Below are 27,233 nucleotides of genomic sequence, written 5' to 3' on the forward strand. Positions count from 1 at the left end.
GTTAAACCACTCACCCTTGGAAGGCTAATGCAGAGCAGCCAGGAAGGAGCAATACAATATCTACTTGTTGTTTCCGTGTCTAAAGAGGTCAAAGAAAAAGCACATTAATTGAGTCAATGTCAGGCCTGTCTGGGAATTCTGTGGCCCTAAGCAAGATTTTATTTGTAGCCCTATTTTGGTCTTTAAAATGACTGAGGTTGGATTTAAAAATGTGCTTTATTAAATTGATAAGGCTCCAAATGTTCTTAGTTATGATAATATAAACAATGCACGGGACTTCTATGTGGTCAGAGTGTTTCTGATCATGCGGTTGTGGTTCTGAACAACCACATAGTCATGTCAGGACTAAAGCTCACGGTACTTGCTGAATTTAACTGTTGAGGCACGTTTTTTTCCAGGAAACATTGCTTGGACGTAAAATAGTGAGTTCCAACTACAAAACACAAAACCAGTGAATTTGGCACGTTGTTTAATTCGTAAATAAAAACAGAATAGAATGATTTGCAAATCCTTTTCAACCTATATTCAATTGAATAGACTGCAAAGACAAGATATATAATATTCGAACTGAGAAACTTAATTTTTTTTGTTTCAAATAATCATTAACTTAGAATTTAATGGCAGTAACACATTGCAAAAAGTTGGCACAGGGGTATTTTTACCACTGTTACATGGCCTTTCCTTTTAACAACACTCCTTAAACGTTTGGGAACTGAAGAGACCAATTTTTGATGCTTTTCAGGTGGAATTCTTTCCCATTCTTGCTTGATGTACAGCTTAAGTTGTTCAACAGTCCGGGGGTCTCCGTTTTGGTATTTGACGCTTCATAATGCGCCACACATTTTCAATGGGAGACAGGTCTGGACTGCAGGCAGGCCAGTCTAGTACCCACACTCTTTTACTATGAAGCCATGCTGTTGTAACACATGGCTTGGCATTGTCTTGCTGAAATAAGCAGGGGCGTCCATGATAACGTTGCTTGGATGGCAACCTATGTCGCTCCAAAACCTGTATGTACCTTTCAGCATTAATAATGCTTTCACAGATGTGTAAGTTACCCATTCCTTAGGCACTAATTGTCCTGGGCATGACGTTAAAGTGCATCCGGCAGTGGAGGCTCCTCTATGGGGTCTTGGGGCACTAGGAGGTTAACCCCTTTACTACTGTTACCCCAGGTGGCCCTTGGCAAAGGCCTAGTACCTGACTGCCCCCTAGCCAGGGATACGGTGAAGACCTCAACGGCGGAGCAGGCGGGAGACGGTAGATGTAAGAACTACCACAACGGCTGCGATGGCGGAAGAAGGCACCCCCACATCCATGTGGGCCCAGTTATGGGGAAATAACAACCCAAGACCTCAACGGTGGAACAGGCGGAGGATGATTGCTAACCCTATGGAGCGTCACAACGGCTGGGATGACGGATGAAGGCTGCAGCAGAAAAGGGTCCCCAGTCGTCTTGGACTCCATGCCACTGGACCCTGACCCGGATTCTGGCAAGGATCGTGTGGTGACTGTCCGTGCACCAGTCTCCCCACGTTAAATAAAGTCACGCACAAGCATCCTCCATAAAGGGATACACCCCTACCAGGAGGATCGTCATACTCGCTTTGAGTGGCCGCTGAAGATGAGGCACTAATACACCCCCATACCATCACATTTTGAACTTTGCACCTATAACAGTCCGGATGGTTCTTTTCCTCTTTGTTAAGGAGGACACAACGTCCACAGTTTCCAAAAACAAATTGAAATGTGGACTCGTCAGATCACAGAACACTTTTCCACTTTGCATCAGTCCATCTTAGATGAGCTCGGGCCCAGCGAAGCCCGCGCCGTTTCTGGGTGTTGTTGAGAAATGGCTTTCGCTTTGCATAGTAGAGTTTTAGCTTGCACTTACAGATGTAGCGACCAACTGTAGTTACTGACAGTGGTTTTCTGAAGTGTTGCTGAGCCCATGTGGTGATATCCTTTACACACTGATGTCGCTTTTTGATGCAGTACCGCCTGAGGGATCAAAGGTCCGTAATATCATCGCTTACGTGCAGTGATTTCTCCAGACTCTCTGAACCTTTTGATGATATTACGGACCGTAGATGGTGAAATCCTTAAATTCCTTGCAATAGCTTGTTGAGAAATGTTCTTAAACTGTTCGACAATTTGCTCTCGCATTTGTTCCCAAAGTGGTGACCCTCTCCCCATCCTTGTTTGTGAATGACTGAGCATTTCATGGAAGCTGCTTTTATACCCAATCATGGCACCCACCTGTTCCCAATTAGCCTGTTCACCTGTGGGATGTTCCAAATAAGTGTTTGATGAGCATTCCTCAACTTTCTCAGTCTGTTTTCCCCACTTGTGTCAACTTTTTTTGAAACATGTTGCAGGCATCAAATGCCAAATGAGCTAATGTTTGCAAAAAATAACAAAGTTTACCAGTTCGAACGTTAAGTATCTTGTCTTCGCAGTCTATTCAATTGAATTATGTTGAAAAGGATTTGCAAATAATTTTTATTTACGATTTACACAACGTGCCAACTTCACTGGTTTTGGGTTTTGTAGTTCAGAATAACTTTTCCATCTATTGGAGCGGATTATTTTAGTTGAAATCCTACTGAAGACGACAGCTTCTTGAGTTGAGTCATGAGGAATCCTCTTCATGACCTAAAAAAAAACCTGATCAGCACAAAAGATGCCCTCGTAAAATATCCGCCTTACGCAAGCCGGGCCATCCATCAGCGCTCTAAATCTGTTGCACACTTTGACACGTTAAGTACATCTTTTTTCTTCTGCCCCTCGCAGGCCCAACGTGTGCATGGAGCAGGAGATGATGCTGGTGGCTCAGAGGCAGCCGTGTGTGCAGGCCTTCACGCGCATGGTCAAAGTGTGGAAGCAGGGATGCGCGGGGCAGTCGTGGTGTATGGGATACGAGAGGAGGTGAGGACAAAGTCTCCTTCCCTAATGACAGCCGTCTTACACTTAAGTGCAAGGTGTGGCCCCCCGCTGCCCCCAACCGGCTATTAAACACACAAAAGTCTCCACGCTAGTCAACATTCCACCAGGAGGGTCCGACTGTGGAAACATCTTCCCGGAGTCATCCACACACGTCATTGAGGAAGCTTCTCACAGCTTCTTTCTTTGCTTGTCTGGCTTTATTTACCCTGGCTTTTAAGGTGGCTTTGAAGGCTACAATTACTGGCTGGGAACAAAAGATGTTGTCACAATGTGTACTAATGACCACGTGCTGGTGTGGCAATGACAGGGAGACAGTTCTCCAAAGAGGAGACAGTCTGCAAATTGAATGCAGGACTAATTACAACATAAAAGTCCTCCCGGTCATTTGATCAGAACACTCAGATCTTCTATCTATTAGACAAGAGGGAACGCTATCATCTTAATTTACTTGAAGTCTTTTAGTCCTGAAACAATAGCGTCATAGGAGATACAAGAAGGACTGGAAATAGAAAGAAAATGTTTTCCAGATTCGAACCGTGACCATCATTAATCCTTTTGTAACCCTACAGTTCATTTGAACATTGTTAGTGTACAAATAAGTTTATCATTGTTAATAAAAACAAACAATAAATATCTCTAAGGCCCCTACTACCTACTCAGTGGCCTAGTGGTTAGAGCAGGGGTGTCAAACGTACGGCCCGAGGGCCGGATCAGGCCCGCGGACAATTTTATCCGGCCCGCGGGATGAGTTTGCAAAGTATGAAAATGTACCTGAAATTTTTGAATGAAAGAAACTGCTGTTCTAAATGTGTCCACTGGATGTCACAATAGCAATTCTTTGTATTAAAGTTAAAGTACCAATGATTGTCACACACACACTAGGTGTGGTGAAATTCGTCCTCTGCTTTTGACCCATCCCCTTGTTCACTTCCTGGGAGGTGAGGGGAGCAGTGAGTAGCAGCGGTGGCCGCGCTCAGGAATCATTTTTGGTGATTTAACCCCCAATTCCAACCTTTGATGCTGAGTGCCAAGCAGGGAGGTAATGGGTCCCATTTTTATAGTCTTTGGTACGACTCGGCCGGGGTTTGAACTCACGACCTACCGATCTCAGGGCGGACACTCTAACCACAAGGCCACTGAACATGTGTAATAGTGCCTATTATTTGGGCACTATTGACAAGTGATGCACCGAAAATTTGGTCTTCTTAATTAGAAACCGAAACCGGATGTTGTGATAAAATATTGTTTCTTTGGCCTACCACTAGGTCAGGAGTGTCAAACGCACGGTATTTTAATACACACACACCGAGCACCCATGTAGATCGGCACCTATGACAGTATCAGTCAAGGAAAATGATCAAACTACATAAATAACATACTGTAATTTGATTTTGATAGCATTTTTTTATCTTGATAGATTGGACATTAACACCAGTGAGTTGACTGATGAACATTATTACATAATTTATTCAGAAAATATAAATAACAACAAATAAAGTATCTATACTATTAACGGCAACAGGTAATTGTAAAAAAAAACAAAAAAAAAACAGGATTTGTTCTTGTTCTATTTTTAAACAAAGAAAACAATCTGAAGTTGTCTTTATTTTTAAGTTATCGTGCCGTGATTTTACCAGTCCGGCCCACTTGGGAGTTGATGTTTCTCCATGTGGCCCCCGATCTAAAATGAGTTTGACACCCCTGGGTTAGAGTGTCTGCCCTGGGATCGGTAGGTTGTGAGTTCAAACCCCGACCGAGTCATACCAAAGACTATAAAAATGGGACCCATTACCTTCCTGCTTGGCACTCAGCATCAAGGGTTGGAATTGGGGGTTAAATCACCAAAAATGATTCCCGGGCGTGGCCACCGCTGCTGCTCACTGCTCCCCTCACCTCCCAGGGGGTGAACAAGGGGATGGGTCAAATGCAGAGGACACATTTCACCACACCTAGTGTGTGTGTGTGACTATCATTGGTACTTTAATTTAACTTTAACTTGTAAATCCCACCTAAGATTATCCTTGTCCACACACACACACACAATGGTCGTTTAAGACCCCCCCACCCCACTCAGTTCGCCGGCACAATGTGACCTAGTACGCACGTCATAGTCACCTCCAGTGTTAATTTGTGTGCAAGTTATTAAATTAAATTTAACTTATCTGAACAATATCTAGTGTTGTGGTATTTCAATTAACTGGAATCCAGTGTGCTGTGAGGCCCTATTGTAGTGAATCACACCTGAGACATCATACATTAATCAAATCTTTAATGGACACGTGAAAGTAAGCAATGTGATAAAGAACATTTTACATCAGGGGTCGGGAACCTTTTTGACTGAGAGAGCCATAAAAGCCAAATATTTTAAAATGTATTTCCGCGAGAGCCATACAAAATGTGTGCATTTTTAAGTAAGACCAACATTTTTAGAGTATAATAAGTCTCGTATTCTTTTTAACAACATTGTTATGCTGAAGCTAACCATTAATAAAATAAAATACTTCTTACCATTAATGCGACTTCTTGAACAGGTGCGGTAGAACACGGATGGATGGATTAAAATGCATGAGAATGTTTTATATTTTGAGCGTTATTTTTAACACTGCGATTACCAGCGGAATTATTCATTACTTATCGTGTTAAGCAATGTCAGCTAAGGTTTATCTGAGAGCCAGATGCAGTCATCAAAAGAGCCACATCTGGCTCGAGAGCCATAGGTTACCTACCCCTGTTTTACATCAATCAATCTAGGGATCTAGATATCTGGTCAGGACACTCCTCAGTCTTTTGCCTTCACCGTCATTGTCCATTTGTTTTTGGTGACTTTACATGGCGGACATACATGGCGGACAATAACTGATACAGTCTGCTTTGCCAGTCCAAAAGCATTCGCTGTTTTCCGTAGTCTTCCCTCGGCGGCCAGGTAATACAAAGCACGCGCTACCTTTTTTATCACATCCACGGGAGCCCACATTCTCGGTGTCTCTCCTTCGACAAATGGACAAAGTTTTTCGGTAAGTAGAATCACAGCTGACCTGGACATTCGAAAATTCTCTAGCCGTCTGAGAAGTGTTGTATCCCGAATAGCTGCAATCGCGAGTTTCCTTCTCTAAAGGTATTCATGTGTGATTTCCACAAGCGTCTGTACAGACGGAAGGAGAAACACGGGCATGTCTTGATGACTCGCCTCCATATTTCCAGTGGTTAGCTCCGAGTTACAAAATCGCTTTATTATGAAAATGGCTGTGGCGCATTCTTTCTGACGTTACTTCCTGTCTGGGGCGCGGTCTTTCTGGTGTCACTTCCTCTCCGAACTCAGTTTGTAAACGAACAATGAGTCCATACAATGCTAAGAGCTGGAGATTCCAGAAATACATGGCACACTAACCCATGTAAAAAGTTATCCAAGGAGGGTAACCTTAAACGATGGTTTAGTGTGGCTGACACGATGCTTAGGCTAAATAATTATTTGTTTAAGGAGTTATCCGACTTAATGTAGACAGGGCCTAACTTAAGTTTGATAACATCTGACAACGTGTGACTTCCTGTGCGTATGATTTATTACTTCTCGTCTTCAGCACGCTGTGTTGAGGCTAATTCTTTTTCTGTAATATGTTGCAATCAAAACCCTAAAAAAGCTAAAGGAAAGCAAAACACAAGCACTGTTCCTTGAATGTTTGCTGAACTAAGCTTTTTTAAAATACACTTAAGACCTGATCTACTAAATGTACTAAAACATGTGCAAACTTGATAGCACAACAAAACTGATCTGCTGAAGTTTTGCACAGAGGATTGCGTCTCTTTAGTGAGCAGAATAAGGAGCGCAGTCCATTCATGAATATTCAGAATATGTGCCGATTATTAGAAAGCCCAAATCCTGGGAGGAGAAGATGCAAATTAAATTATTCTGCACGTGCAGTTTGATTTATCAAAAATAAAACTCAACTACGAGCACTATTTTCCGTCTTTATTTAGCATGTCTGAAAAGTACGTGCAAACTGACACATTTACAGAAACGGATTTGAGAAAGGAGGCGTTTGCGCGGCATCTCCACCCAAGTTTGTTTGTATTTCTTTATGTGCAGTTACATTAAGAAGATGGCTGCACCAGATTTAGCACCATGCTAATTTCCATCTGTAGTATGCTTGTCAACATACTGCATATGGACTGTTAAAAATAAAAATATCAGACATAGTCTAATCAACAATATCATTTTATAATTTTATAGCTGAGAGTATAATATCTTATACTTTGCTTTTTAGTTATCTATTTGAGATATTTAAAACTTGATGAAATTGGTTAAATTAAAATTGAAAAATACATTTTAAAAATGCATTTTTTATTTTGAATAAATCACTTAAAGCTTAGTAAAAAAAAAAGATCTATTATAATAGGCTGACTGGCAACACTAAATTGGCCCTAGTGTGTGAATGTTGTCTGTCTATATGTGTTGGCCCTGCCAGGAGATGGCGATTTGTCCAGAGTGTACGCCGCCTTCCGTCGGAGTGCAGCCGGGATAGGCTCCACTCCGAGAGGGATAAGCGGTTGAAAATGGATAGATGGCATATAAACAAATGTACAAAAATATTTTGATGTGAGTTAAATTTGTAGCATTGTTTTTTTTTTGTATTTCTAAAAATGTATTAAAACTACAGTATATATATATATACACTACCGTTCAAAAGTTTGGGGTCACCCAAACAATTTTGTGGAATAGCCTTCATTTCTAAGAACAAGAATAGACTGTCGAGTTTCAGATGAAAGTTCTCTTTTTCTGGCCATTTTGAGCGTCTAATTGACCCCACAAATGTGATGCTCCAGAAACTCAATCTGCTCAAAAGAAGGTCAGTTTTGTAGCTTCTGTAACGAGCTTAACTGTTTTCAGATGTGTGAACATGATTGCACAAGGGTTTTCTAATCATCAATTAGCCTTCTGAGCCAATGAGCAAACACATTGTGCCATTAGAACACTGGAGTGATAGTTGCTGGAAATGGGCCTCTATACACCTATGTAGATATTGCACCAAAAACCAGACATTTGCAGCTAGAATAGTCATTTACCACATTAGCAATGTATAGAGTGTATTTCTTTAAAGTTAAGACTAGTTTAAAGTTATCTTCATTGAAAAGTACAGTACTTTTCCTTCAAAAATAAGGACATTTCAATGTGACCCCAAACTTTTGAACGGTAGTGTATATTAATTTAAAAATGTTTCCAATACTGCATTTTAATGAATAGTTTTAAATTCCTTAAATTATGTTAAGATTGATACATTCATTTACAACTAAGTTATTATATATTACGCTAACAGGGTAATTATAATTACACAATTTAAAAGTTAAATATACTAAAATAAATGTTTGAATTAACGTATTTTCTGAACTTCAAATCAAACAAAAAAACAAACAAACCTACAAGTGAGGTATTTACCTTTGGTTTTTAATGATGCAGTTTCTAATTATTTTTAAACTATTTTTGTAAATATGTTGCAATTACTGTATTTAATTAGATACAATTTTATATAAAGTTAAAAAAAAGTACCAATGATTGTCACACACACTAGGTGTGGTGAAATTAACCTCTGCATTTGACCCATCCCCATGTTCACCCTCTGGGAGGTGAGGGGAGCAGTAAGCAGCAGCAATGGCCGCGCCTGGGAATCATTTTTGGTGATTTAACCCCCAATTCATAATATACATATGTATATATATTCATTTAACATTACATTTTATGAATTTTAAAACATTTCAAACAAACCATTTCATACAAAAGTTTTATTTCTTAAAATACGTAAAGATTGATGAATGATTTAACACTAGGTAAAAAAACATAAATATTTTATTTCAATCAACATTTTATTTGTTTAAAATTATGAAAAAAAAATAAAATAAATAAAAATGTTTTAAACCCCTAAGACGAACACAAACTAGGTTGTTAAGAAGACACTACTTCTCTCATGTCTAACTGAACCAAAAATTGGCCTTTGTGTCATGTCTTGTGACTTTTGTATGACTTTTTAATTGTTATATTGCTTCTCCCGAACCAACTCTTGATTGCTTTTGTCTTCACGCCGCCAGGACGGCGTATTACACGGCGTACAGACAAGTGTACCGACACGATTACCAGACCGTCTACAAGTGCTGCCATGGATGGTCGCAGCTCAATGGAGAAGCAGGCTGCCTTTATCGTGAGTATTGGCGCTTACTAAAAAGCTTGTACTGACATCAGCAGGAGGAAGGCTGCTTGACCTCACCCTGAAAGCCTTTCAGACGAGCGGTCAAAAGGGGTCAAGAGGTCCTTGGCCTATAGAGAGACAGCGGCAGATGTTGTCAGTCAGCTGTATCTAAACGTTGACTCGTGTTGTACACGTTTCACATGTGGGGGAAAGATTTGACTTTATTTTTTGTGTTTTTTGCTCATTTGACTCATGGTAATACAATTAGCACATGTTCAGTGATGAGTTGGGGTATCGTGTTGCCATTCTGAGCGGGGCACTCTCGTTTTTACGCCACTAGTAGTCATCACGTCAGCCTAGAGATGCCACCTGCTGCTACGCACACACGGAACAAAGAAAGCTAAATTTAATGGCGGCCAACAGTTGCTCTCCTCCTCTGGGATAAGCTTACTTTTGCACTTCTTTAATGGGATTTTACAGCCAGTGAGCCACGTCGCATCGCCTGCATACCATCCATACAGCTATGGTAAAGCCTTCTAAGTCAACGCTTCGGGCCTCTTTTGTACATTTATATTTACTTATTATTAGGGATGTCCGATAATGGCTTTTTGCCGATATCCGATATGCCGATATTGTCCAACTCTTTAATTACCGATACCGATATCAAACCGATATATACAGTCGTGGAATTAACACATTATTATGCCTAATGGTATGGTGAAGATAAGGTACTTTTTTAAAAAATGAATAAAATAAAATAAGATAAATAAATAAAAACATTTTCTTGAATAAAAAAGAAAGTAAAACAATATAAAAACAGTTACATAGAAACTAGTAATTAATGAACATTTGTAAAATTAACTGTTAAAGGTTAGTATTATTAGTGGACCAGCAGCACGCACAATCATGTGTGCTTACGGACTGTATCCCTTGCAGACTGTATTGATATATATTGATATATAATGTAGGAACCAGAATATTAATAACAGAAAGAAACAACCCTTTTGTGTGAATGAGTGTAAATGGGGGAGGGAGGTTTTTTGGGTTGGTGCACTAATTGTAAGTGTATCTTGTGTTTTTTATGTGGATTTAATTAAAAAAAAACAAAAAAAACAAACAAAAAAACAAAACACGATACTGATAATAAAAAACCGATACCGATAATTTCCGATATTACATTTTAACGCATTTATCGGCCGATAATATCGGCAGACCGATATTATCGGACATCTCTACTTATTATCAATACTTTGCATACATAGGAAGTGTCTACTAAAAGGGCAAAGTGCCTTTAAAAAAGGTACATAAACATAACTCCAAGACCCATCCATCCATCCATTTTCTACCGCTTGTCCCTTTCGGGGTCGCGGGGGGTCGCTGCAGCCTATCTCAGCTGCATTCGGGCGGAAGGCGGGGTACACTCTGGACAAGTTGCCACCTCATCACAGGGCCAACACAGATAGACAGACAACATTTGTGTGTGTGTGGTGTGTGGTGTGTGTGTGTGTGTGTGTGTGTGTGTGTGTGTGTGTGTGTGTGTGTGTGTGTACACACACACACATATATGTATATATACATATATATACACACATGTATACCGTATTTTTCGGACTATAAGTCGCAGACTTATACTCAGGAGCGACTTATGTGTGAAATTATTAACACATTACCGTAAAATATCAAATAATATTATTTAGCTCATTCACGTAAGAGACTAGACGTATAAGATTTCATGGGATTTAGCGATTAGGAGTGACAGATTGTTTGGTAAACGTATAGCATGTTCTATATGTTTTAGTTATTTGAATGACTCTTACCATAATATGTTACGTTAACATACCAGGCACGTTCTCAGTTGGTTATTTATGCCTCATATAACGTACATTTATTCAGCCTGTTGTTCACTATTCTTTATTTATTTTAAATTGCCTTTCAAATGTCTATTCTTGGTGTTGGGTTTTATCAAATAAATTTCCCCCAAAAATGCGACTTATACTCCAGTGCGACTTATATGTTTTTTTCCTTCTTTGTTATGCATTTTCGGCCAGTGCGACTTATACTCCGGAGCGACTTATAGTCCGAAAAATACGGTATACATATATATATATATACATATGTACATATATATACATATGTGTGTATATATATATACATATGTATATATATATATATATATATATATATATATATATATATATATATATATATATATATATATATATATATATATATATATATATATATATATATATATATATATATATGTATATATATGTATATATATATATATATATATGTATATATATATATATATATATGTATATATATATATATATATATATATATATGTATATGTATATATATATATATATATATATATATGTATATATATATATATATATACATATGTATATATATATGTATATATATATGTATATATATACATATGTATATATATATGTATATATATATGTATATATATACATATGTATATATATATGTATATATATATATATATACATATATATATATATATATATATATATATATATATATATATATACATATGTATATATATATATACCGTAATTTCCGGACTATAAGCCGCTACTTTTTCCCCTCGTTCTGGTCCCTGCGGCTTATACAAGGGTGCGGCTTATATACGGCCAGTTCTTCTCCGACACTGACGAAGAGGATTTCGGTGGTTTTAGTACGCAGGAGGAAGACGATGACCACAATGATTAAAGACTGACTTTTCATATACCGGTAGGCTGGTTATTTTGATAACGTACATGCGAGCACTTTGTATTACTTTGCACCGTTGTATTATTTGTACTCTGCACGAATGCTGTTCGCCATGTCAAAGATGTGAAAGTTTGATTGAATGATTGAAAGATTTATAGTTAATAAATGGGACGCTTTACGTTCCCAAACAGTCATCTCTGTCCCGACAATCCCCTCCGTGGTAGCAGGAACCCCTATATACTACGGTAATTACACATCAAAATCCTGCGGCTTGTAGTCGGGTGCGGCTTATATATGGAGCAATCTGTATTTTCCCCTAAATTTAGCTGGTGCGGCTTATAGTCAGGTGCGGCTTATAGTCCGGAAATTACGGTGTGTATATATATATATATATATATATATATATATATATATATATATATATATATATATATATATATATATATATATATATATATGCATATATATATATATATATATATATATATATATATATATATGCACATATATATATACACATATATATATATACACATATATACATACATGTGTATATATGTATATATATATATGTATGTGTATATATATATGTGTGTATATATATATATATATATGTATATATGTGTGAATATATGTGTATATAAATACACATGTATATATATGTGTGTGTATATATACGTGTATGTATATGTGTGTATATATGAATATATGTGTGTATAGGTGTATGTATGTCTGTATATATATGTATATATGTATTTATGTGTGTAGATATATATGTGTGTATATATTTGTGTATGTGTGTATATATGTCTGTATATATATGTATATATGTGTATTTATGTATAAATGTGTATATATGTATATGTATATATATATATTAATGTATACATATATAGCACGTATGTGTGTATCTACTGAAGGAATCAATAAAGTACTATCTATCTATCTATCTATCTATCTATCTATCTATATATACACATATGTATGTTTGTATGTACACTACCGTTCAAAAGTTTGGGGTCACATTGAAATGTCCTTATTTTTGAAGGAAAAGCACTGTACTTTTCAATGAAGATAACTTTAAACTAGTCTTAACTTTAAAGAAATACACTCTATACATTGCTAGTGTGGTAAATGACTATTCTAGCTGCAAATGTCTGTTTTTTGGTGCAATATCTACATAGGTGTATAGAGGCCCATTTCCAGCAACTATCACTCCAGTGTTCTAATGGTACAATGTGTTTGCTCGTTGGCCCAGAAGGCTAATTGATGATCAGAAAACCCTTGTGCAATCATGTTCACACATCTGAAAACAGTTTAGCTCGTTACAGAAGCTACAAAACTGACCTTCCTTTGAGCAGATTGAGTTTCTGGAGCATCACATTCGTGGGGTCAATTAAACGCTCAAAATGGCCAGAAAAAGAGAACTTTCATCTGAAACTCGACATTCTATTCTTGTTCTTAGAAATGAAGGCTATTCCACAAAATTCTTTGGGTGACCCCAAACTTTTGAACGGTAGTGTATATATACACGTATGGATGTATGTATATATATTTTTTATTTATTTATTTATTTATTTTTATATATATATATATATATATATATATATATATATATATATATATATATATATATATATATATATATATATATATATATATATATATATATATATATATATATATATATATATATATATATATATATATATATAATCTGTGATTAATTGCGATTAATCCAAATTCAAAAGTGTGATTAATTTGATTAGAAAAATATGAATTTAAAGTTTAAAAATAACCAATAAAGACTTCAATGCCTCACATGGCGTGCATATCACCGCACATCACTGATATAGTCGCATGTATACCGTGAACAAACTGATTGTACTCATTTTTAGATATTGTATATCAAGACCTGATTCAAACAAGGGGGTTATCGTCCTGTCGCGCAACGATGGCTGCTCCTTTGCATGGGACTTTATGTCAGTGACCACAGATGTCTTAGCACTTTATGAAGGGACAAACTGAACAGCATTTTCTCTCTAATGAAAGCAAACGTTGAACGCTTTCTGTGGCTAGTTTTTGCTTCCTTTTCTTTTAGCCTGAGTCTTCTTGAGTCTGTGTGTGTTCTATCATAAAAGGTCAGCGTGAGGTAATTAGGCAAATGACCTGTGGTTATTGAGAGGCACTTTAGGGTCTAATCAGGCTGGAGGTCCACTGCACATAAATAAAGGCTGTCAAGTGTCTGAAGGTGAAACAGTTACATGTGTTATTAGTTAAACCTCTTTATCCTCCATCGGACATTACCTTTCATAGTGTTACCTTACGAACTAATACATCAATATTAGTTTAGTCTGGTAATGTTGCGACTAATTATTTTCAAATGGTTACTTTGTTTTTGCAATTCTCTTTTATTTTGGAATAATACTTTATTTACGACTTCTCTTAAAAAACAATTTCCCAGCAAAAAAATCCCACTTTAATTTTTTAATATCCATCCATCCATCCATTTACTACCGCTTGTCCCTTTCGGGGTCGCGGGGGGTCACTGGAGCCTATCTCAGCTGCATTCAGGCGCAATGCAGCCGAGATAGAAATATTAATTTTGTAATAGGAGGACTTTTTTTGCAACAAAAACCAGGGTTGTCAAAATTAAGGAGTTACCTTAACTGTTATACGCATACGTAAGTACAACAATGAGTGAGGAGACTCCGACTGGTCTGCTCGCCGGCAAATTTCCCTCCAAAATACAAACTTTGAATAAAACTGTTACCAAGGTTTGTGCAAATAAATGACACGCATTCAAGTAAATGTTCAAAAATGTTCCTGGATGACATTATGACAATAAAATTGCATTTGTGTATAAATACTATAGTCTTTTCTTAAGCAAATTTTAATTATGCACATGAGTAATCACCTGTGATTAATCGTGATTAATCCAAATTCCAAAATGTGATTAATCTGATTGAAAAGACTATATAAAGAAAAACCTTGCAATATTGTAACTTAAATAAATGGAATAGCCTTTTCCTTCCCTAAATATTTCCTTTTCCTAAATATTTTGTAAAAAATATTTTGGTAACATTGTAATATTAAATATTAATTCATCTAAAAATATTACTAATTTGGCTGTTTTTTTGTACAAAATTATTACTTTTTTGTTATATTATGACTTTAAAAAAATAAAACTTGAAACTTGTAAATTTAAATTTTCATCTAATATACGATAATCCTACAACACCACAACTTTTTATATAAAAAAAATATTGCCTTATGCCTTCTTTTACTTTTTTTACATAATCAGTTTAATCTTATACTATTATGGCTAATAATTTAAACATTTAAAAATTATAACTTTTATTTCTGGCATTTTTTTATTTCTAAAAAACATTTATTATTTTATATGATATTAGAGTTGTACGGTTTACAGGTAGTGGTACAGTATCCCGGTACTAATGAATCAAAAACGGTACTATACTCATGACATTGCTGGTTTTACGACCAGAGGAGCATGTTCGGCAGCTCACAATCATGGAGTACTTACAAGCAGACACAGTTTGTAGACAGAAAAGGGAAAACGGACGCATTTTGGCTGAAAAACTGACGATAAAGGTGAAGTTATAACACTGAAACACCCTCAGGAAGAGGTATTTTAAGACATGGCTAGCTAGCTAGCGGCTAAAGTCCATTCGCAGTCTGCAGTGTTTTAGCTACTTCTAAATCACTAATCCTCGTCTCCATGGTGACAAATAAAGTAAGTTTCTTACAAGTATCATCCCTGCAGGACAAGGAATAGCTAAACATGCTTCACTACACACTGTAGTAGGATACAATAGCTAACCGCTAAAAACAAGCTAGCACCCTGAATGTAAACGAATGCCATTGGTGGATCTACACCTGACATCCACTGTAATGATGCCAAGTACAGGAGCGTATCTAGTCGATACTAATATGATTTCATCGATATTTTTTATCGTCACAAAATGTTTTTTCCTTTTTTTTAAATTTATATTATGTTTATAAACTCAGGAAATATGTCCCTGGACACATGAGGACTTTGAATATGACCAATTTATGATCCTGTAACTACTTGGTATCAGATCGATACCTAAATTTGTGGTATCATCCAAAACTAATGTAAAGTATCCAAACTACAGAAGAATAAGTGATTATTACATTTTAACAGAAGTGTAGATAAAACATGTTAAAAGAGAAAGTAAGCAAATATTAACAGTAAATGAACAAGTAGATTAATAATTCATTTTCTACCACTTGTCCTTAACAATGTTGACAAAATAATAGAATGATAAATGACACAATATGTTACTGCATATGTCAGCAGACTAATTAGGAGCCTTTGTTTGTTTACTTACTACTAAAAGACAAGTCGTCTTGTATGTTCAATATTTTATTTAAGGACACGATTGTTCTTCGATTGCAATAAGAAACATATGTTTAATGTACCCTCAGATTTTTTGTTAAAATAAAGCCAATAATGCAATTTTTGTGGTCCCCCTTATTTAGAAAAGTATAAAAAAGTATCGAAATACATTTTGGTACCGGTAAAAGTACTTAAATATTGGTATCGGGAAAATACTATATGATATATAAACAATATTTTTGTATTAAAAAAGATGCCAATACTCAATCTAAAAAATATTATTTTTCCCCACCAAAATGTTTTTTTGTTGTAACGTTATGACGTAAATTAAAGATTTAAACTTTGATCTTACTTTACAATTAATACTATATTATGCAATGTTGTCCACAAACATTTAGAGACAGGACTAATACTTACTGGATGTTTCTAGTAAACACAAGGGGTCATAGTGCAGTGTCCTCGATGACTCTGGTGTGTTTTTGGAGACGTCTCTAATTTGTCTTGATGGCTCATCTCTTCTGAAGACGAGTTAAAGAGCTCTTGACTCTTGAGATGGCGACTTCCTCCACTCCAGCGTTTGAAGCATCGTTCAAAGACTAGTGAATGAGTTAAGTCCTCGGAGAGAGAGGATGGACAGGTTCAGTCCACAGTGGAAGTCACTAATTTCGTTGATTGATAGCAACAATAGCTTTGTGGCTCCTTTAGTTTGTCCTTCTGAATAGGAACTGGCCTCCCTTTGTGGCCTTGGCAGAGGTAGCAACGTGCAAGTGGCCCAAATAAAGGAAATGGTCCAGTGTGGTCATGGGTGGTCTTTACAGTGAGTTCCACAAGTATTTGCACACCAAGCAATTTTGCAAGTTCTCCCACTTAGATATTAGGGAGAGGTCTGAAATGTTCACCGTAGATGTATTTCCACTGTTAGAGACATAATCTAAAAAGAAAAATCCGGAAATCACATTGTATGATTTTTTTATGATTTATTTGTATGTTACTGGGGTTCATAAGTATTTGCACACATGAGAATCAGCAAGAATTATGAGTCTCAAAGAGCTGTCAGTCTACCTTAAAAAAAGTCCACCTTTACCCCACAACTATTCACCCACCCTCCACCCCTTTGAGCTCATTAAAGTCACCTGTGCAGCCCGCAGTCAGTCAATGTCTGGGGTGGTATGTATTTTTTATATATTTTTTGTCATAAAAAAATACAATTATGTGTGCTTACGGACTGTATCCCTGCAGACTGTATTGATCTATATTGATATATAATGTAGGAACCAGAAATATGAATAACAGAAAGAAACAACCCTTTTGTGCGAAAGAGTGTGAATGAGTTTTTTTTTTGTTTTTTTTTAAATAAATGTCTTGTGCGGCCCGGTACCAATCGATCCACGGAACGGTGGTTGGGGACCACTGGTCTAGAACACTGATGAGTTTTGTTTTGATCTTTTTGTGTGTGTGTGTGTGTGTGTGTGTGTGTGTGTGTGTGTGTGTGTGTGTGTGTGTGTGTGTGTGTGTGTGTGTGTGTGTGTGTGTGTGTGTGTGTGTGTGTGTGTGTGTGTGTGTGTGTGTGTATTCCCTCTCAGATTGCCCACATTGCCCATTGCAAAAAACGTTATATCACTTGCTGCAATTGCTCTATCAATTTTATAGACAAACTCAAAGATGCAATTCCTGAAGGAATTGCGTGTGAATGCTCCAATGCTGAAGTTGAAGTGAAATGCTGACAGAATGTAGTATGAATGTAAGAATAGTTTGAATGTTGAAAAGCTGATGCTGAACTGAAATGCTAATGGGATCTAGGATGAATGTAGAAATGGTTTGAATGTTGAAATGCTTTAAACGCTGAAATGGTTTTAATGTTGAAGAGTTTGAATTTCCAGGAAAACCGGAATTTGGTTTGGAACTTGGGAAAGTGTTACTTTGAATTTCCAGGATGAGTGGAATGTGTTGACCTTGGAATGGTTTGAATAGGTTGAAAAATGTGGGAATTGTGCAACTTAGAAAAATGTCCCATTCATTTTAATGGGAACTTCCAGGAATTAAATTTGGGAAAAGTGGGATTTAAAAAAAAATGATTAGGAGCATGAATGTCCTGAATGAGCTGAATTGGTTGGTGTTGGAATTGTTTAAATCGGTCAAGAAATGTTGAAGTAGTAACAGTTTTTTAAATTGAGAAATGGTATTATGGAATTTCGGGAAAACCGGGAATGTTTCTAGTTCCTAAACCAACTTGGTATTTTGTCCTGACTAAGAAAAATGTTTTGACAGTGGAACGGTTGAAATGGGATGAAAAAAGGAAAAGGAGTAGTCGATGAAAAAGGTTGAAAATAGGATTAGAAAAAAAACAGGAATTCCTGGAGATTTGTTGAATGTGGAAAATGGTAGTTTGAATGTCCAGGATGAGTTGAATCTGTTGAAGGTGGAATGGTTTGAATCGGTTGAAGAATGTGGGAATTGTGGAAGTTTGAAAAATGGATAAATCATATTGAATCGGGATAATGCAAAAAAAAAAAAAGGAATTATGGGAAATCTGGGTATTTTTGTTAGAATTGTTGAAGTAGAGCACACAATTCCTGAACAGGTTGAATATTTTGAAGTTGGAACGGTTTGAATCAGATGAAAAATGTGGGAATTGTGGAACTTTGAAAAATGTCTCATTGATTTCAATGGGAATTTCAGGAAAAATTGGGAATTTCGGGAGAAGAGGGAATTTTTTGGAAAATGGTAAAAAACTTAAATGGTCTAAATGAGTTGAAATGATTGGTTTTGACATTTTTAATATCGGTCGATAAATGTTGAAGTAGTAACATATTGAATTGAGAAATGGTACTATGGAATTCCTGGACTTTCGGGAAAACCGGGAATTTTTCCAGTTCAAAAAACAACTTTGTTTTTTTGTCCTGATTAAGAGGAATGTTTTGACGGTGGAACGGTTGAAATGCCTTGAAAAATGTGGAAGGGGTAGTCGCCAGTAAAACGGGTGGAAATAGGGCTTTGGAAAAGCAGGAATTCAGGAAAATCCTGAAATTTTTTTTAACTTAAAAAAATGATGGTTTAAATTTACAGAATGGCGGAATATGTTGAAGGTGGAATGGTTTGAATAGGTTAAAACATGTGGAAATCGTAAAAGTTTGAAAAATGGCCAATTCATTTTGAATGGGGAAAAATGTCCTGGAAAACCTGGAATTCTAGGAAAATTTGTGAAAAGTGGGATTTATTTTAAAAAGATTAGGAGCATGAATGTCCTGAATGAGCTGAACTGGTTGGTGTTGGAATTGTTTAAATCGGTCAAGAAATGTTGAAGTAGTAACAGTTTTGTAACAGTTTTGTCATTGCTGGTTAAAAAATGTGGAAATCAGGAAAGTTTGAAAAATGGCCAATTCATTTTGAATGGGAAAAATGTCCTGGAAAACCTGGAATTCTGGAAATTTTTGCAGTTTGTCAAGGGAACGCCCGCGATTCTCGAATAGGCTGAACAGTTTGAAGTTGGAAAGGTTTGAATCGGGTGAAAAATGTGGGAATTGTGGAACTTTGAAAAATGTCCCATTGATTTCAATGGGAATTTCAGGAAAAATTGGGAATTTCGGGAAAAGAGGGAATTTTTTGGAAAATGGTAAAAAAAAACTTGAATGGTTTGAATGGTTGGTGTTGAAATTTTTAAAATCGGTCGATAAATGTTGAAGTAGTAACATGTTGGATTGAGAAATGGTACTACAAAATTCCTGGAATTTCGGGAAAATCTGGAATTTTTCCAGTTAAAAAAAACTACTTTTTTTTGGTCCTGATTAAGAGGAATGTTTTGACGGTGGAACGGTTGAAATGCGTTGAAAAATGTGGAAGGAGTGGTTGCCAGAAAAACGGGTGGAAATGGGGCTTTGGAAAAGCAGGAATTCTGGAAAATCCTGGAATTTTTTTTAACTTAAAAAATTGATGGTTTAAATTTACAGAATGGTGGAATATGTTTAAGGTGGAATGGTTTGAATAGGTTAAAAAATGTGGAAATCGTGAAAGTTTGAAAAATGGCCAATTCATTTTGAATGGGGAAAAATGTCCTGGAAAACCTGGAATTCTGGGAAAATTTGGGAAAAGTGGGATTTATTTCAAAATGATTAGGAGCATAAATGTCCTGAATGAGCTAAACTGGTTGGTGTTGGAATTGTTTTAATCGGTCAAAAAATGTTGAAGTAGTAACAGTTTTGTAACAGTTTTGTCATTGCTGGTTAAAAAATGTGGAAATCGGGAAAGTTTGAAAAATGCCCAATTCATTTTGAATGGGAAAAATGTCCTGGAAAACCTGGAATTCTGGGAATTTTTGCAGTTTGTCAAGGGAACGCCCGCGATTCTCGAATAGGCTGAACAGTTTGAAGTTGGAAAGGTTTGAATCGGGTGAAAAATGTGGGAATTGTGGAACTTTGAAAAATGTCCCATTGATTTCAATGGGAATTTCAGGAAAAATTGGGAATTTCGGGAAAAGAGGGATTTTTTTGGAAAATGGTAAAAAACTTGAATGGTCTGAATGGTTTGTGTTGAAATTTTTAAAATCGGTCGATAAATGTTGAAGTAGTAACATGTCGAATTGAGAAATGGTACTACAAAATTCCTGGAATTTCGGGAAAATCTGGAATTTTTCCAGTTAAAAAAATAGGTTCGAATAGGCTGAACAGTTTGAAGTTGGAACGGTTTGAATCGGGTGAAAAATGTGGAAGGTAGAGCGCGCCAAAATCTGGAGAAGAAGAATAAATTGAAGTTGAAGAAGTTGAATAAATAGATTAATTTTGGTGTAGAAAACAATATGTGTGAATGCTTTGGAGCAGTGGTCTCCAACCACCGGGCCGCAGCCCGGTACCGGTTCGTGGACCGATTGGTACCGGGCCGCGGCCGCACAAGAAATAAAAAATATATTTTTTAATTTTTTTATTGTTTTATTTTTTTTATAAAATCAACATAAAAAACACAATATATACATTATATATCAATATAAATCAATACAGTCTGCAGGGATACAGTCCGTAAGCACACATGATTGTATTTCTTTATGACAAAAATAAATAAAAAATACAAAAATACAAAAATGTACTACTCCCCCCCGGTCCGTGGGACAAATTTTCAAGCATTGACCGGTCCGCAAGTACAAAAAGGTTGGGGACCACTGCTTTGGAGCATTCACACAATTTAACTATTTATTTTCTTCTTCCTAAGGGGGTGTAACTGAAAATAATTAAGAAGCACTGCCCTAAAGCAACATGTCAAAATTAATCTCATACTTTCAAAATAACTTTTTTTTTTTAGAGTGACACATTCCACTGTGTAGCTAAACATGATTCCTTAGCCACAAAGTGCAGCGTTGGACCTAAACGGAGCCCCTGAGCGTGACTCCTCTAGTCTGCAGAAAGTGGCCCCCGTCTGGGCCGCACTCCGATGGACGGAGCCTAAACAAACACTGTGCTGATGTGCTCCTCCCAGCGGTGACACCTGCTTTTCGGGGCTTTTTAGCGGCTCAGCAAGAGTCGCTGGCCCTGCTTTGTGTGCCTTCTAATCCTCAGTGGAGAAGGTGTCTTTGTAGTGGAGGGCCTTTAGCCCCACTGGATTCAGTGAAGATTAAGCAGCATATAGGACGCGGGATGGGGGGCGAGACGCTTAAAAAAAAGATGGTGCTGTGAGGTGAAACCGTCTGGATGCTTCCAACTGTTCAGCCCTTGTCTGAAATGTGATGACAAGTGGATGTTTTGGCTAAAAGTTGGCAATTGCTGTGTGAATGCTCCAAAGCATTCACACGTATGGTTTTCTACACCAAAATTCATCTATTTATTAAACTTCTTCTTCTTCTTCAGATTTTGCCGCGCTCCACCTTCCACATTTTTCACCCGATTCAAACCGTTCCAACTTCAAACTGTTCAGCCTATCCGGGAAACGCGGGCTTTCCGTTGAAAAATTGCAAAAAATCCCAGATTTCCCAGAATTCCAGGTTTTCCGGGACATTTTTCCCATTCAGAATGAATTGGCCGTTTTTCAAACTTCTACCATTTTCACATTTTTCAACCGATTCAAACCATTCCACCTTCAACACATTCCACCATCCTGGAAATTCAAACTGTCATTTTTACAAGTTCAAAAAAATACCAGGATTTTCCTGAATTCCTGGTTTTCCTAATCTCTATTTCCACCCTTTTTTCTGGCAACTACTCCTTCCACATTTTTCAACCCACTTTAACCATTCCACCTTCAACACATTCCACCATCCTGGAAATTCAAACTATCATTTTTAAAAGTTAAAAAAAATACCAGGATTTTCCTGAATTTCTGGTTTTCCTAATCCCTATTTCCACCCTTTTTTCTGGCAACTACTCCTTCCACATTTTTCAACCCACTTTAACCATTCCACCTTCAACACATTCCACCATCTTGGAAATTCAAACTATCATCTTTAAAAGTTCAAAAAAATACCAGGATTTTCCTGAATTCCTGGTTTTCCAAATCCCTATTTCCACCCTTTTTTCTGGCAACTACTCCTTCCACATTTTTCAACCCACTTTAACCATTCCACCTTCAACACATTCCACCATCCTGGAAATTCAAACGATCATTTTTACAACTTCGAAAAAATACCAGGATTTTCCTAAATTCCTGGTTTTCCTAATCCCTATTTCCACCCTTTTTTCTGGCAACTACTCCTTCCACATTTTTCAACCCACTTTAACCATTCCACCTTCAACACATTCCACCATCCTGGAAATTCAAACTATCATTTTTAAAAGTTCAAAAACATACCAGGATTTTCCTGAATTCCTGGTTTTCCAAATCCCTATTTCCACCCTTTTTTCTGGCAACTACTCCTTCCACATTTTTCAACCCACTTTAACCATTCCACCTTCAACACATTCCACCATCCTGGAAATTCAAACGATCATTTTTACAAGTTCAAAAAAATACCAGGATTTTCCTGAATTCCTGGTTTTCCAAATCCCTATTTCCACCCTTTTTTCTGGCAACTACTCCTTCCACATTTTTCAACCCACTTTAACCATTCCACCTTCAACACATTCCACCATCCTGGAAATTCAAACTATCATTTTTAAGAGTTAAAAAAAATACCAGGATTTTCCAGAATTCCTGGTTTTCCTAATCCCTATTTCCACCCTTTTTTCTGGCAACTACTCCTTCCACATTTTTCAACCCATTTTAACCATTCCACCTTCAACACATTCCACCATCTTGGAAATTCAAACTATCATCTTTAAAAGTTAAAAAAAATACCAGGATTTTCCTGAATTCCTGGTTTTCCAAATCCCTATTTCCACTCTTTTTTCTGGCAACTACTCCTTCCACATTTTTCAACCCACTTTAACCATTCCACCTTCAACACATTCCACCATCCTGGAAATTCAAACTATCATTTTTACAAGTTCAAAAAAATACCAGGATTTTCCTGAATTCCTGGTTTTCCAAATCCCTATTTCCACCCTTTTTTCTGGCAACTACTCCTTCCACATTTTTCAACCCACTTTAACCGTTCCATCGTCAACACATTCCACCATCCTGGAAATTCAAACCTTCATTTTTAAAAGTTAAAAAAATACCAGGATTTTCCTGAATTCCTGGTTTTCCAAATCCCTATTTCCACCCTTTTTTCTGGCAACTACTCCTTCCACATTTTTCAACCCACTTTAACCATTCCACCTTCAACACATTCCACCATCCTGGAAATTCAAACTATCATTTTTACAAGTTCAAAAAAATACCAGGATTTTCCTGAATTCCTGGTTTTCCAAATCCCTATTTCCACCCTTTTTTCTGGCAACTACTCCTTCCACATTTTTCAACCCACTTTAACCAGTCCACCTTCAACACATTCCACCATCCTGGAAATTCAAACTATCATTTTTAAAAGTTCAAAAAAATACCAGGATTTTCCTGAATTCCTGGTTTTCCAAATCCCTATTTCCACCCTTTTTTCTGGCAACTACTCCTTCCACATTTTTCAACCCACTTTAACCATTCCACCTTCAACACATTCCACCATCCTGGAAATTCAAACTATCATTTTTAAAAGTTCAAAAAAATACCAGGATTTTCCTGAATTCCTGGTTTTCCAAATCCCTATTTCCACCCTTTTTTCTGGCAACTACTCCTTCCACATTTTTCAACCCACTTTAACCATTCCACCTTCAACACATTCCACCATCCTGGAAATTCAAACTATCATTTTTACAAGTTCAAAAAAATACCAGGATTTTCCTGAATTCCTGGTTTTCCAAATCCCTATTTCCACCCTTTTTTCTGGCAACTACTCCTTCCACATTTTTCAACCCACTTTAACCATTCCACCTTCAACACATTCCACCATCCTGGAAATTCAAACTATCATTTTTACAAGTTCAAAAAAATACCAGGATTTTCCTGAATTCCTGGTTTTCCAAATCCCTATTTCCACCCTTTTTTCTGGCAACTACTCCTTCCACATTTTTCAACCCACTTTAACCGTTCCATCGTCAACACTTTCCTCTTAATCAGGATAAAAAACACATTTGTTTCTTGAACTGTGAAAATTCCCAGTTTTCCCGAAATTCCAGGAATTCCGTGATACCATTTCTCATTTCAACATGTTACTACTTCAACATTTTTCGACCGATTTGAAAAATTCCAACACCAACCATTTCAACTCATTCGGACCATTGAAGTTATTTGCCATTTTCCAAAAAATTCCCGCTTTTCCCGAAATTCCCATTGAAATCATTGGGACATTCTTCAAAGTTCCACAACACCCACATTTTTCATCTGATTCAAACTGTTCCAACTTCAAAATATTCAGCCTGAGTGGGAATAGTGTGCTCTACTTCAACAATTCTAAAAGAATTCCATGATTTCAGTTCAACTTCAGCATTGGAGCATTCACACGCACTTCCTTCAGGAATTGCTTCATCTAGTTGTGAATAATTTACTAATGGGACCCAATTACGCGTATTACAGACCTTTTTCCTTGAATCACACTTGCCAACCCTCCCAAATTTTCCGTGAGACTCCCTAATTTCAGTGCCTCTCCCGAAAATCTCCCGGGACAACCATTCTCCCGAATTTCTCCCGATTTCCAGCCGGACTTAAGGCACGCCCCCTCCAGGTCCGTGCGGACCTGAGTGAGGACAGCCTGTTTCTTGATTATATGACCACGTATGGCCAATAAATGGCAGCATTGACGGCAGATGAGTTTCAACAAAATGCACATCTTGACAGAAGCTGCTTCCTTTTATCAATCATGTTAGGGAGGGCTGACCTTAAAATTCCGGCGGCCATGAGCTAAACCGCGTTTCCCCCCCACTTCCACTAGCTGCTTCCAACCACGATAGGCATCAATGGTATGAACATGACAGACTGGAAGGACATCCAGTACATTCTAGCGCAGGGGTGGGCAATTAATTTTTACCGGGGGCCGCATGAGCTACCCGAGCACTGCTGGAGGGCCACATCGACAATATTTCAATTAAATTTTGCTCAATATTATTTTTGATATATACCGTAAGATAAATAATAATAATAATAATAATAATTAATAATAATAGTAATACTTCAACATAGTGTGTGTAACAGCATTCCATGACTAATATAAATAAATTAACATTAATAATAAATGACAGTAAAATAAGCACACGTATGACTGAGGAGTCATAGCGTAACTTTGTGTGGTGTTTGAGTTGTCCGACTTTTTGTGTGGCCATAAACGCACCAGTGGTTTAGTGCTATGCGTGTTGGTGACAGATGACAAGTTGGTTTTGGCCTGGTTTGTACGGCAGAAAATGACTAGTTTTTCGAGATAGAATTGTTTTACTCATGTTTTTGCTGTGGTTATGTCCGAATATAAACAGTTTTGCTCAATAAAGTGATCGATATAATTCCTGTCCTCGAAGCATCTCGATAGACGTTACAATAATTGAACGGTGTTCAATTGAACGGTGTTGTAAACAGTGTTGACGAACACCATTAGGGCCGTTTGTTGTCACTGTCACTCAAAGTTGCATTGCAAAATTCCATAGAATAAATATGTTTATTTTGTTTAGAATTCAGATGGGATTTGATTTGGTGCGCGGCATATACTTGCTGCGCGCAGCGGACGCTTGAGCAGTGCGCAATTGCGCAGGCACGCACCTTAGAGGGAACGTTGCTTTGCAGTTCATGTCTTGTTGAAAACACGGCATTCCTCATCAACTTTTCTCTTTTTAGCGTCTCGGGTGTAAACCGTGCATCACTTGTCGCTGCATGTGCACCTTCACTCGCAGGTTGCACACGGACACACGCCCTTAAATAATACTTTTCAAAATAAAAGCAGCACAGTTGTATTGCGCGCAGGACATAGATGTTTTTTCAACTTTATTTTGTAATTGCAGTTGTTCACATTCACTCACGCACACGCATACGTCCACACGGAAGTAATACAAATAACGATTTTCAAAACAAAAGCAGCACCGTTGTATTGCACACTCGACATAGATACTTTTTAAAATTTATTTTGTAATTTATAATTGGCCTCACGCGGGCCGGACAGGGACGCACAAAGGGCCGGATGCGGCCCGCGGGCCGCAGAATGCCCAGGTCTGTTCTAGCGTGTGTCCTGTACCTGCACATTGCTCACACTCCCTGTCTGGCCTTTTACATGCTGCTGGACTGTCACGATTAATGTGAGTGTATGGAATGTGACGCTCCACCTCAGAGGTGGGGTTCACGTGTTCCGGCCTTCAATGTGTCTCACGCTTAAATTCTTTGGATTTGACATCCTTACAAGCCAATCGACATGCTCCCTGACCATACCCAATGCTTTTTAGTATTTACACGGCCCTTACTTTACCAATGATGGTAGTCATGTCAAAAACTAATGTTGTCATTATTTTCTGACAGAAGTAATGTGTTTTTAATTGTAGAACTGGATGGACAGTCTTAAAACACACATAATGTGCCAAAACTGGCAATACTTAAGCTTTTTTGGACAACACGCTGGC

General features: G+C 37.2%; 1 protein-coding gene across 4 annotated transcripts in view; it reads left to right on the forward strand.

Annotated features, from left to right (window-relative positions):
- The window catches only part of megf6b (multiple EGF-like-domains 6b), a 209,637-nt gene that overhangs the window by 12,577 nt on the left and 169,827 nt on the right, over positions 1–27,233 (forward strand). For all 4 annotated transcript variants that reach the window (XM_062038216.1, XM_062038215.1, XM_062038214.1 and 1 more), the window contains 2 exons: positions 2,794–2,928; positions 9,025–9,134. In XM_062038216.1, coding sequence (XP_061894200.1) covers positions 2,794–2,928; positions 9,025–9,134 — 245 coding nt within the window. The remainder of the gene's footprint in view (positions 1–2,793; positions 2,929–9,024; positions 9,135–27,233) is intronic.

Source organism: Entelurus aequoreus, linkage group LG26 (assembly GCF_033978785.1).
Source record: "Entelurus aequoreus isolate RoL-2023_Sb linkage group LG26, RoL_Eaeq_v1.1, whole genome shotgun sequence".
NCBI lineage: Eukaryota > Metazoa > Chordata > Actinopteri > Syngnathiformes > Syngnathidae > Entelurus > Entelurus aequoreus.